This window comes from Prionailurus viverrinus, chromosome D1 (assembly GCF_022837055.1).
Source record: "Prionailurus viverrinus isolate Anna chromosome D1, UM_Priviv_1.0, whole genome shotgun sequence".
NCBI lineage: Eukaryota > Metazoa > Chordata > Mammalia > Carnivora > Felidae > Prionailurus > Prionailurus viverrinus.
In genome coordinates this window covers 20096335-20110033 of record NC_062570.1, presented here as the reverse complement: position 1 = coordinate 20110033, position 13699 = coordinate 20096335, and the positions used below count along the sequence as shown (strand labels likewise).

Here is a 13699-nt window from a genome sequence, read left to right as displayed (position 1 = left end):
TTTAAAGCTCTCTGACCCCTTGTGTTCGTTCTCACCCAGCTAACTCCTTTTTACTTGAGGGCATCTGCGATCCTTCTGTCTTCCTGGAGCCTCCTCAGTTAGCTCTTGACCATGACCAGCTTCTACTCAGCCTTAGCCAGGAGTTTCATTGCCAGCTTGCTGGGGGACCCCATACGTGACCTTATGTGACGTATGCCTTGCCCCACATCCCTCCCGGAGTTACTGTCGTATAACGCAGTTTTCTTCTTAGACAACATCGATCAACATCTGTAATTATCTTGTTTATGTATTAAGGGTCTATCTCTCTGCTCCACAAGAGCAGGGATCTTGCTGTATTTGCTACTGTAGCACCAGCCGGCCACCCTGCTAAGAACGTAGCATCTAATCAATATTGTGGAACGATGAATGAACCTATGGCCCCAGTGTCTTCGTTTCTTTCACACAGTGAGTTAATAATGCCTGATTTCATTACCTTGTAAAATTATGAGGCTCCAATGCCAACGTGTTTGTTTTTAAGACTATAAAGGGTGACACAAAAAAGGAAGGTGGTAAACCATTAAGGCAGCCTCTTCGTCAAACTCCAGAATTCAACCAACACACCCCCTTGCACCATTCTGACCGCGGAAGCCAATTTACGGGGATAACAGTAACGTGAGACTGGTATGCATGAGGCTACTTATAGTCCTTGCCCCCGATATTTTCCACAGATAGGAAAACGGCTACATGTGTGATTTCACTTTTGGCTTTAGCAAAAGCAATTGTTTATTTATTAGCAAGTAGTGTCTTCTTCTTAGCATGTCCTGTTAGGCTTTTAATTTACTTACCTAATTTTTTTAATGTTTACTTTTGAAAGAGAGTGAGTGTGAATGGGGGAGGAGGAGAGAGACACAGAGAGAGAGAGAGAGAGAGAGAGAGAGAGAGAGAGAGAGAGAGAGAGAGAGAGAGAGAATCTGAAATAGGATCCAGGCCCTGAGCTGTCAGCACAGATCCTGATGCGGGGCTCGAACTCATGGACTGTGAGATCGTGACCTAAGCCCAAGTCAGATGCTTAACCGACTGAGCCCCCCAGGCGCCCCTAGGCTTTTCATACTCATTATCCCATTTCATACAACCATGCCGTAAAAACTTATGTGCCCATTTCGCAGGGGCAAACAGTCCAAGGGATCTAGCAAGCAGCTAAGCCAGGATAGCAATAACCCAGCTCTGACCCCAGAATGAGGGCTTCCTCTGTGGTACAGCGTGCCGTTCTTCTCCAGTGATAGGCTGTGTTGATTCTCCTTCTCAACGTACAACTGGCACCCGGGGATCTATCTAAACCTGTTTCTTTTCATGGTCAGGAGCAAGCCATCTGGGTTTTACAGGTTGATTTCTGGCAAAATGAAGTATTCTGTTTCTTCAGGAGGAAGACTGTTTTTTAGTCTTTAAAGAAAAAAAAAAAAAAAGACATTTCGTTGATTGCAGCTTAAATCAATCCAGAGCATACGGATTCATTTTCTCTGGATGTGCAGGCAGCCTTTCCTTCCATCACAAGAGGGCAAAATGAGTTAGGGTGTCCGTCAAGCAGAGAACGACCGAGGACGAGCCACGAGGCTAAACACACCCGGTCTTTTGTTGTCCGATAGCAGCAGGAGCTGCTGTTTCCTCGGGCAGTAAACCGTGCCAGGGGAGTGGCTGGCTGTGTCCATGAAAATCTGTGTTCGTGTCGGAGTATAAATTGGTACACGTGGCTTGTGGCTTGTTCTACATCAGCTTAATATATCCGTACCTCAAAAATGGGCTCTATTACGGCTTTGGGGAGTGTGGAACCTAGCTTGAGCTGGATTTCCCCTCTGTCTTACCAAATTCCTTTTTTATGTTTATTTATTTATTTATTTTGTGTGTGTGTGAGAGAGAGAGAGGGAGAGAGAGAATCCCAAGGAGGCTCCACGCTATCAATGCAGAGCCTGACACGGGGCTTGAACTCCTGAACTATGAGATCATGACCTGGGATGAAATCAAGAGTCGGATGCTTAACTGACTGAGCCACTCAGGCGCCCCTCATTTACCCAAATTCTTAGTCTATGGATCATTCCTGGAGCACTTACGTCCTCAAAGTGAGCAGGGGTGAGGGGTGAAGGCTCGCCTGTGGGCAGTGGGAGTATTTTGGAGCTTGTTTTCTCGCTCCTGGGCGTCCCCTCTCCAGCCTGGGTGACTCGGAGAGCAGCCTCACCAGAGGGGACCAGAGAGACCCACAGTGCTGCTGGAGCGTCATCCCTCCATTTCCATCAGCAGCAAATGCCCCTCTGGCCCTCTGAGCGAAGGACCACACTCTTAATGGACATTGATGAAATAGTAATGACCACAGCAGCATCGAAAGACATGAAGGAAGAGAGACCACTCAGAATTTAATAGGAGACGGCTCTGGATTGACTGAGGACACAGCTCCTCTTTATTAAATCATCTATGAACCACTTCAACGGAGATGCTCGTGGAATGGAATGATCTAATTACAGCAGTATCCAGAGGAAGAACACACAGCCAGGAGAGCACGGATGCCACAGGTCGTTTACAAGGAACTTGGCGATACAATTTGGTGCGGGTTTCCTTTTTTAGAATTACAGACCTTTTTCTTCAAATAAATACACCCGAGTCACATAGAATAAAAACAAAACCAAACCCCCAGAAACCGAAAAAACAAAAACAAAAACAAAAACACCGCACACGATACAATAGCCTTATAAATGAGAGTGAAACGGATACACCTCCAGAAACAGCAGGTTGAGAATGGTCTATGCAGAACCAGAATGCTTTGGGATGGTGTTCCCATCTTGAGTGACAGAGAAAAGAACCAGCACACATTTCCCATTATACGATTGTATCCTGTACAAAGTCCAAGAATAGTTCAAAACAGCTATAAAATTCTGATTTTTGTGGGGGCCGTGGCAGCTAAGTGGTTTTGTGTAATACATTTCTAAGAGCTGATTGTGTATTAAGTCTGACTACTTCCTATTATTTTAAGCTTACATAGACTGAACACAACATTATATGTATTTAAAGATCACGTTATTTCCTCTGTATTTCACGGCAGTTCTTTCCTTCCCTTGAATTTTCTTTCTAGCTAGTTGCCTTTCCTAGGAAAAGTTCATAATGGTGAAGTGTTAAAGAGAAGTAAACCCAATTTGAATCCTACGTTTAAACAGGAAAAGCATCTGCCATCACCGAACAAAATATCCGCCCCCCGCCATCACCTTTGTAAAGTGAATATTAACCTACGTAGATGTTAAATAGCTCTTTTCCCTACCCTCCAAGGCCAGGCTCATCATCCCTCCTGGCAAGGCACCCGGACTAAGCTAGCACCTCTCAGTTCTCATACGTGCAGGACTACAATTTAAATGCAAATAACCCTGTGCCTCATTATCTGAGAAGTTCGTGCAGACACAGTACAGTTGTGACTTTGCCTGTGAAAATAAAAGGAGGTTCATCTGTATTCGAACACACGCATTACTTAGAGTAGATTCCAAAGAGCAATTCATCACTGGTCTCAAATTAAACACTGGAGTTGCGGAGTGCCTAGGTTACGGAGGAATGCCTTCCTTTTTGCTACACAGGAGACGCTTTCCTACAAAGGCAAGGAGATAGGAACTTCTCTGACCATCGCTCTTCAGTGAGTACCCAGTGACACTGGTTAACTGGCCTTTAATAGGAACACAGCTAGTTGAGTGGAAAAGATACATTTATGGTAACGCTAAGCACAGCTGGATGACGATGTATATGCCTCCAAATACCACCGACGGGAAAATGACCACATCAGCTTGAAATGCGGGAAAATTATCCACAGTGATTTAGCAAACCGACCTCACTCCAGAAGATAGTATTTTTTGTTTTTTTTGTGTTTATTTTTTGCAAAATCATCTTCTAAATATAAGGTTATTCTAAAATAATTCTTTGGTTAAAGTATACTTCAAATAAAAAGTAGAAACTCCTCCAAGCCTTCCACTACAGGGTGAAAAATACCCCCCTCTTTTAGCCATCAGATGGCCATTTAATCAGCCATTCAGATTCTATGAATCTAAATGTAATGGAAAACACTGTATTCTAACTCCACACTGGGGTAAAGCTCCTAGCTACCGACGCAGCGATGGAGAAGAGGGCCTGGGAAAGTAAGACTCCCAGCTTGTGCATTAAAATGTGCCAATTATTCTAGTCCACAAGGAATAGACGTGGCATGTTAAAATCACCGAAACCCAAGTCCCATCTATGAATAATCCTGGGGCATTAGCCGATTGATGTGGCCCAGTAGGGCAAGCAGGAAACTGTTGCAGAGTTTCAGTCCCAGATTAAATCCTTCAGTTAATTTCATCTCTGTTCATTTCAGGTAACTTTCTACATTAAAACAAAACAAAACAAAACAAAAAAAACCTCTCTACCAGAAACATTTGATTCTTCCTCTCTTGCATGTCCGTCCTTCCTTCCTTCCTTCCTTCCTTCCTTCCTTCCTTCCTTCCTTCCTTCCTTCTCTCTCCTCCCTTCCAGGTTTTGTTCTTAATAAATATCAGCCTCAGATCCAAAAGAACCACGCTGAACTTCAGGTTGTAATATCAACCTAGGATTTGTGGATGAAAATGAAATCAGGTAATATACTTGTGCATTCCTCTTACTACACATAGATTCAACATGATTTTCAGAGAACTTCTCAGTTGGGAGTCCGAGTTTAGTTTTTTAAACAGGTATAGGTGAAAAGAGAATTTAATAGGAATTCCAACCATTCAGACCATTTTGATAAACAATCTAGAGGATTCAAGCAGAGGAATAAACTCTCTAATTCAGGGTTTTCCACCTAAATTATTCAGAAAATGATTTCAGATCTGTGCCTCCTGCTCACGTAGATGACAGCCTAAGACTCTGTCCATATTGTGCTAAGGACAATAGATTGTTGCCCAGCTAACCTGGCCTATCAGGTCATCTAGGACCAAGACAGCCAAGAGCGAGGGAGGGCATGGCCTATTCTAAACTTTGTTCAGTTCAAGTACAGACCCTGCCGAGAACACACCGCTAAAGCTTTCAAGGAAATCGGACGTGAAGTGTTCAAGCATTATTCTGAGCATTGCAAGTCCATGAAAATTTGTGGAGAATCTAATAAATGTGACAGATCTGGTTAAACAGTGGATTCATTTCATGACAGATAAAAGAACGAACAGCAGTGATGTTACATCGGCTGTAACGTGATTTTTCTCTTAAAGCCTTTTAAGAGAAAGGAGTATTTCCCCCATTATAAGGTTAAAACTTTTCGATTACTCAATGGTATCCGCCCAGAGTACTTTTATACCCAGTAGCGGGATCAGTGTTTGTGCAGTGCTGGAAGAAATCAAGATTGTTTCTTAAAACGTAAAATTCATGACCTATGTGTCCAAGTGACTTAAAAAAGAAAGAAAAACCAACTGTAAGCCTCTTGCCGATTAACATACATAGCCAGCATCCTTTTACTTCTTTTTAGGAATCCTCAAATGCCAGTTTCAAACAGGAGCATAGATCTATTTTTACATACTGGGTTTTACGTCTATTTGGGTTTTGAAGCTTATTCAAGTGCTACGACGCCTATTGATTTGTTTTGCGCTAATGTTTCCTTTAAATGTCTGGGACTTTTGCACACATACTCTGTCTAGTGAACTACACTGTACCAGACCACTGTCTGTTGCCAACAGTCAGCTAGTCACACAATTAAATACACACTGATAGCTGATGTTTTGGTTTGATTGTCATTTATTTTTCTTTTCAATAGACTCCCTCTGAATTTGGGAAGCAAGGTATGAGGAGAAACCACAGGACATGGCTCTCCCACCTTTTCTTGAGTAGCCCTACCTACATATTTTAAGTTATAGAAAAACACACAAACAAATAAAAACGACAGCACAAACAGCGATCGTGACTGTCATCCTTTAAATTAGTTCCCTGACTTCAATATACTTCCCTGGTATAACCGACCCATTGGTGGATGCTCTGCTATGTTTTTTTCAACGTTTACTTATTTTTGGGACAGAGAGAGACAGAGCATGAACGGGGGAGGGGCAGAGAGAGAGCCGTCAGCCCAGAGCCCGACGCGGGGCTCGAACTCACGGACCGCGAGATCGTGACCTGGCTGAAGTCGGACGCTTAACCGACTGCGCCACCCAGGCGCCCCTGTTCTGCTATGTTTGACAGGTACCCTAAGTGTACAATGACCTGACCCTTGGAATGGTTTGTAAAGATGTCCATATTGCACAAGAATGAGCTGCTTGCTGACTCCAATAATGTATCGAATGTACATGCTTTCAAATCGTCGACATCCTTAACCAGTTACCACAGTCTAGACTCTATGGGCAAAGACAAGCAAATCATGGCCGTTTGGAAGTGCTGTGACATGGAAAATTCCAGGTGACTTTATATTTTGCAAGTTCTTTGCTCCTACAGCTGCATACTTCACACGTTTATCTTCCTCCTGAGTCTCCAAAAGTGCTTTGTCTCCCGTTTCACAGAAGCAAGGGGGAAGGGCTGTAGCAAAAAGCTGTAGCCAGCTGTTCTAGAGACAATGTGGTGGTACCGGGGTGGATGTGAGTCCTCAAGCAGGCGTCTTGAGCCAGCAGCACTGGTGGGTGGGTCACGTTGAGGGTAGAATTTGATGGGGAATCTAAGAATAACTCTGCAGGGGCATGTTTTCTAAGAACGGTCAAAGAATTCTTCAGCTTGGCTTTGCCTCACTGGAACATGGAGTTAAAAAGAAAATCCCATCACCAAAATGGCAGCTCAGTGTCCCTCCAGCTGGATTCTGGACTTACTCCCTCATCCTGAACCTTTCCTTAGCGTGAGCTGACCGCTCCCTTTGGGAGCGCTCTGACTCCTTGGCCATGCGTAGAAGGAAGGAAGAAACCCATCCTTTGCCGTAGCAGCTGCCTCGATTTGTGAAGACAATTCTCGAAAGCCTTGTTAGCTAGGTAAGCATCCAGAGAGAATGAATTTTATCCCTGAATCAAGTCTTTTTCTCCTTCACACAGTCTCATCATGAGAGCTTTAAAGCGTGAAAGGAAATATGCTAAATTATTCTGAGCTGTCCACTGAGAAGGTGGTGCAGACTTTCCCACTGTTACTAAACACACAGAAAGACCCTTCTCCCAAAGGCTTGCTAAAGCCTTTCCATCTCATTCACTGGTGTGGCTTATTCCTGTAGCAAGGTCTCTCTCCAGTTAAAGCCCCCAGTTGGTCCATGGGTAAGAGGAAGGATAGGTGGGTCTGTCAGCTGCCATATTCCAGTTTCTCCCAGTTCTTCACAGGAACAAAACCCCAGGTATGGGATCTGAAGTCAGAGTAGTAAAGATAGGGAAGAATAGAAAACAGAGGTTTAATGCTTTAACTTCTACCTAGACACAAAGATCTTCAGGTGGCCCATGAGAATAAAGAGTATTCATTGGGGCGCCTGGGTGGTTCAGTCGGTTAAGCATCTGACTTCGGCTCAGGTCATGATCTCACGGTCCGTGAGCTGGAGCCCTGCATTGGGCTCTGTGCTGACAGCTCAGAGCCTGGAGCCTGCTTCGGATTCTGTGTCTTCCCCTCTCTTTGACCCTCCCCCCGTTCATGTTCTGTTGCGCTCTGTCTCAAAAATAAGCAAACATTTAAAAAAATATATTTACAGGCATTAATAGGGGCTCGGTAGACCTGCGTCTCTTCGAAGAGTCAATAAAGACAAATGAGATGGACAAAGCTGACAAATTAGAGGGAAGAGTATTTACACTGCAAGGGGATTCATCGGAAGGCTTTATTAAATGGTGAGCTCCCTAGTGTAATTAAGTAATTGTTTATAGATTGCTTCTTGATTGTGTGGGAGGAAAGAAGACAATAATGCAGAAAGCTGAGGTGCCCAGAGTTGATTCTTAATTGCAAATCAAGCTAAAAATGCAGCTTGGACATTTCAGAAATAATATTTGGGCAATGAGAGAGAGGATGCTATTTTTAAAAATATTTCACCCAGTTTTGTCCTTTTTTTTTTTTTTGGCATGGGCACCTATAACATTCAAAGCGGAAGCTGCGCCATTCCTAAATTCAGCTTGAAACGTATTTTTGTGTGTCCCCAGAGCTGCAGTTATACACAAAAGCAAAAATCTCTGCCCTCAAGCAGCTTACGGAGTCACGGGGAGACGTGGACGCATAAATAAGCTTTTAAAAACGGAGAAAAAGAATCGCAATTGAGTTTGGATCAGGTTCTCCGGGGGCAGATACAGGAAGCACGTAAGTCAGCCTGGAGGGAAGCGTGTGGGAGGGCGACTGACAGGAAAGCCTCTTGCACAGCCATGAGAAGGAAGAAGCCAGATGTGTTGTCAGTCTCATGGGTTTTGTCTTGTGGCCTTGTTCCTGGTTTGCCCAACAGCCCGATCGTTTAAAAAAAAAGTTTTGTTTTTTTTTTTTTTACATTTATTTATTTTTGAGAGACAGAGCACAAGTAGGGGACGGGCAGAGAGAGGAGACATAGAATCCGAAGCAGGCTCCAGGCTCCGAGCTGACAGCACAGAGCCCGACGTGGGGCTCGAACTCACACACCATGAGATCATGACCTGAGCCGAAGTCAGATGCTCAACTGACTGAGCCACCCAGGCGCCCCCAGCCTGATCGTTTTAAATCACTGCTTGCTTTGGCCTACCTGCCAGGCCCTCTCTTCTGGCTGAGGCTTCAGATGCTCCGTGTTGGTCCACTCCCCCCTCTTCATCCAATCCATGGCCCCCCGAGGGAAATCCAGACAGTCTGCTGATAATTCTTAGCTCCTTTCTAAATGTGCACTCTTAGCAACTAAAACCAGCTCAAACACATCTCTCTTCCACAAGGCCTCATAAAGTGCCTTACACAGAGCACCACTCAGGACATCTTGGTCGAGTGAATCAATATGTGCGTATTCCCAGCTCAGGATAAACTCGTGCTGCAAACAACTTAGCTACCGGCCAGTCATCGAACTGCTCTGAGACTACTTGGCACCACAGGCCTCCGAAATGTAAGTGTGAATTACCTTTCGGACCATTTGTACAAAGTCCTTGGAGTTCTGGGGTGACAGACCCTGGAGCTGGCAGGTACATGCTTCAAGGGAAGATGCGTGAGCCACAATCAGGATGTTATTTCCTGGAGAAGAGAAAAAAAAAAAAAAAAAAGGCAAGGGACTGGGAAGACCATTTCTATAAAGACCTATGTTAACTCCATAAATACTGGAAGACGAATGTTCCAGGGAGGGACAAACATTCTCAAGAATGAGACAATTTGGCTAAGCGATTGTTAAGGCAGCCTAACATCATTAAAAAACAAACAAAACAACCCTTTTAATCTTAAAATAATTATAGATGCACAGGAGGTTATAATTATGTATATATACAATATATAAATATTTACAATATATTAAGTTATATAATGTATATACATATATATGATTATACATGTATGACCTCTATATTGTGTAACGTGTACATACACAAACATATATTGTGTGTGTGTATCGTATATATACTATATACTAAACTGTATACTATATACACACACACATATGCACACCAAGGAGGTCCCATATTCCGGTCATCCAGCCTCCTCCAGTGGTAACATCTTGCCTAGCCATGGTACCCTAGCTCAATCAGGACGTGGATGCTGATACAACCTACTTGGTTTATTTCGGTTCCACCAGGTTTAACCAACGATCTCCTGTGTAACTCTTCGTAACCTCCACAATCAAGATACAAATTATTCTGTGTCTGTAGGGCTCTCTGCCACTTCTAATAACAATTCTCAATGTCACCACTATAGAATTGGGTGAGCACTTCATACTTTCTGGCTGATAGAATATGCTGATGAGTATCTTTACAGTGGGTGCCTAGGAGTAGTAATGAAGTGAGTGGTTTATCAATGTTTAAAAAATTTTTATTTTTGAGAGACAGAGGGAGACACACACACAGAACCTGAAGCAGGCTCCAGGCTCTGAGCTGTCAGCACAGAGCCCGACACCGGGCTCGAGCTCATGAACCGTGAAATCATGACCTGAGCCGAAGTCAGACGCTTAACCGACTGAGCCACCCAGGCGCCCCGAAGAGAAGTAACTTAAAAAGGAATGGTAATGCGCAGACGCTTTTGTAATCCTTTTTTATCTAAAAATTTAGAGTGAATTGTCTTATGTATCACTTAATATTTGAGTTCAGTGTTTATAAGATTCAATAGGGAACATACTGGAATCTTCCAGAACACTACTTTTGGTCAGTGCTAGCAGTGACCGTGTATTGGCGAAGGTGTGTTTGTGCGTGGGTGCCTGTGCACCTGGATCAAATTATAGGCAAAATAGTGTTATGCAGAATTGTAAACTATTTCATACAGTAACTAAGTCTGGTGTATTCCTATGGAATATCTGCCATTTTAGCTACTCAAGAGAAGATATTACAAATTTAACGTGAAAGTATCTACATGAAAGTCTAGAACTACTTTTCTTTCTCATTAAGCAAGTTAGAATATCTTGAATAGCTTATTAACCAGGATGGAGAAATGATCACATATTTAACATTTGTTTATTTATTTTGAGAGAGAGCACAAGTGGGGAAAGGGCAGAGAGAGAGAGAGAGAGAGAGAGAGAGAGAGAATCTCAAGCAGGCTCTGCACTGTCAGCACAGAGCCCGACGCACAGGGCCTGAACTCACAAAACCGTGAGATCGTGACCTGAGCTGAAATCAAGAGTTGGACGCTTAACCAACTGAGCCACCCAGGCGCCCCTAAATGATCACATTTTAAAATATGGAGTCCAAAAGAATACCACCTACCTTTACTTTTACATTCACTTATTATTTCTTTTGTTACTTGGAAACTTCTACTAATATAAGTGTCATAGGATTCTGAAACCACTAATTTGCCGACTGGAATGTGAGGTCTGTAATAGAAAAATGAACAAAGGCAATGAAAACATTTTGATCCCAAGACAAAGCAACTGATATTATTCTAAACTTTTTCTTTCAAGACCTTTCTAGAGTTCCATGTTTCTGTTCACCCATTTCCCTAGAAAGGATGGAGGTATAGGGAAGAGTATTTCCACTACATGGAAGTGGGGTCCAAACGTACACAATGCACAGAAATAAAGGCTGTGCATGTGTGGTGTTAGAGTGACCGGCTGCAAAATGAAACATTTTTCATTTGCAGATATCACTTGCAGGATAACTCGTAAGCAGTTTGACTAATCTTACCATCAGTGCTAGGTCACATTGCTAACGGGAAGCAGAGGTTAGATTTCTTTCTTTCTTTCTTTCTTTCTTTCTTTCTTTCTTTCTTTCTCTCTCTCTCTCTCTCTCTCTCTCTCTCTCTCTTTCCTTCCTTCCTTCCTTCCTTCCTTCCTTCCTTCCTTCCTCCCCTTTCTTTTCTTTCTTTCCTTTCTTTCTCTCCTTCCTTCCCCTCCCTTCCAACATGTTAACTGTTCTTTTCTTTTTCTTTCATGTTTTATTTATTTATTTTCTGAGAGAGAAAGAGAATGAGCAGGGGAGGGGCAGAGAGAGGACAGAGACAGAGAATCCCAAGCTGGTTCTTGGCTGTTAGTGCAGAGCCTGAGGCGGGGCTCGAACTCACCAACTGTGAGGTCATTCCCTGAGCGGAAACCCAGAGTCGGATGCTTAACCGACCGAGCCACCCAGGCGCCCCCCTCTCTTTCTCTATTTAGATCACCGGAGATTTCCTAAGCCTTCTTTTCTGTAGCCTTACCCATGAGAAGCTGTAAGGATAGGTTTTATTTATTTTTACATTGTTTCCAGCTTTATTGGGATAGAATTGACACTTACCGTCATGAAAGTTTAAGGTGTAAAAGTGTTGATCAGATACCCTTACATACTACAAGACGATTTCCACCGTAGTGTTGCCTAGCACTTTCGTCACGTCACATAATCAGTTTCCTTTTTGTGGTGAGAACATTTATGTTCGACCGTCTTGGCAACTTTCAAGTATGTAATACAGTATTATCAACTATAATCCCCACAGTGTGCATTAGATCCCCAGAACTTATCAACTAGAAGTTTGTACACTTTGGCCGACATCTCCCCATCCCTGCCCCCGCTCCCGTTTCTACCACATTCTACTCCTGTTTCTTGGAGTTTGGCTTTTTAGATTCCATAAACGAGTGATATCATGCACAGATACCTCTTTGAGATCCTGTATTCATTTCCTTTGAATATTTGCCCAGAAGTGGGATTGCAGGATCCTACGGGAGTTCTATCTTTAATTTTTTAAGGAATCTCCGTATTGTTTCCCATAGTGGCTACGCTGACCTACATGTTCACCAACACTCAACAGCTCTTTTCTTTTTGATGACAGCCATTCTGACAGGTGTGAGGTGGTATCTCATTGTGGTTTTAAATTGCATTTCCCTACTGGAGAGTGTTATGCTAAGTGAAATAAGTCACACAGAGAAGGACAGATTCCATATGTTTTCACTCCTATGTGGATCTTGAGAAACTTAACAGAAGACCATGGCGGAGGGGAGGAAAAAAAAAATGGTTAGAGAGGGAGGGAGCCAAAACATAAGAGACTCCTAAAAACTGAGAACAAACTGAGGGTTTATGGGGGGTGGGAGGGAGGAGCGGGTGGGTGATGGGTATTGAGGGCACCTGTTGGGATGAGCACTGGGTGTTGTATGGAAACCAATTTGACAATAAGTTTCATAATAAAAATTGCATTTCCCTGACCACGTGATATCGAGCATCTTTTCATGTACTTGTTAGCCATTTGTATGTCATTTTTGGAAAAATATTGGTGAAGTTCTGCCCATTTTTAATCGGATTTTTTTGGTACCAGTTCTTCATATGTTTTAGGTATTAACCCCTTATCAGAGGTAGGATTTGTACATATGCTCTCCTATTGTGTAGGTTGCTTTTTCATTTTTTAAATCCTTTTGCTTTGCAGGAGCTTCTTAGTTTGATGTAGTCTCACTTATAAATTTTGGCGACTGTTACTTGTGCTTTTCGTGTCCCATCCAAAAAATTGTTGCCAAGAGCAATGTCAAGGAGCTTTTTCCCTACGTTTCCTTCTGGAGGTTTTATGGTTTCAGTCGTTACGTTTTAAGTCTTTAATCCATTTTGAGTTAATTTTTGTGACTGCTGTATCTGCAGGCTGTTATACTATTTTCCCAACACCATTTATCGGAGAGACTATCCTTTCCTCACTGAGTATTCTCGCGTCCTTTATCAAATGTTAGTTGAACGTATTGGAGGGTTTATTTCTAGGCTATCAATTCTGTTCCATTGGTCTGTGCCTATTTTCATGCCAGTACCATACTGTTTGGATTACTATAGCTTTGTAGTATAATTTGAAGTCAGCAAGTGTGATGCTTCCAGCTTTGTTGTTTTTTGTTGGGTTTACTTTGGCTATTTACGATCTTTTGTGGTCTCATACAAATTTTAGGATTGTTTTTTCGATTTCTGTGGAAAACACCGTTGGGATTTTGATAGGGATTGCATTTAATATACAGATGGCTTAGGGTAGAATGGACATTTTAATATTATTAATTCTTCTCATCCATGAATATGGGATATCTTTCTATTTGTGTCCTCAGTTTCTTTCATTAGTCTTGCAGATTTCGGTATACAGATCTTTCACCTCTTTCGTTGAATTGATTTCTAAGTCTTTTATTGTGTTTGATGCTATTGTGAATGGGATTGCTTTATTTCTCCTTCAGGTGTGTTGTTGTTAGTGCATAGAAACA

General features: G+C 42.7%; 1 protein-coding gene across 2 annotated transcripts in view; it reads right to left on the bottom strand.

Annotated features, from left to right (window-relative positions):
- Window positions 1-4308: 4308 nt before the first annotated feature.
- The window catches only part of UBASH3B (ubiquitin associated and SH3 domain containing B), a 139138-nt gene continuing 129747 nt past the window's right edge, over window positions 4309-13699 (bottom strand). For both annotated transcript variants that reach the window (XM_047877346.1, XM_047877345.1), the window contains exons 12-14: window positions 10782-10888; window positions 9005-9114; window positions 4309-7306 (exon numbers count right to left, since the gene is read on the bottom strand). In XM_047877346.1, the coding sequence (XP_047733302.1) occupies window positions 7169-7306; window positions 9005-9114; window positions 10782-10888 (355 nt within the window). In that variant the 3' untranslated portion in view covers window positions 4309-7168. The remainder of the gene's footprint in view (window positions 7307-9004; window positions 9115-10781; window positions 10889-13699) is intronic.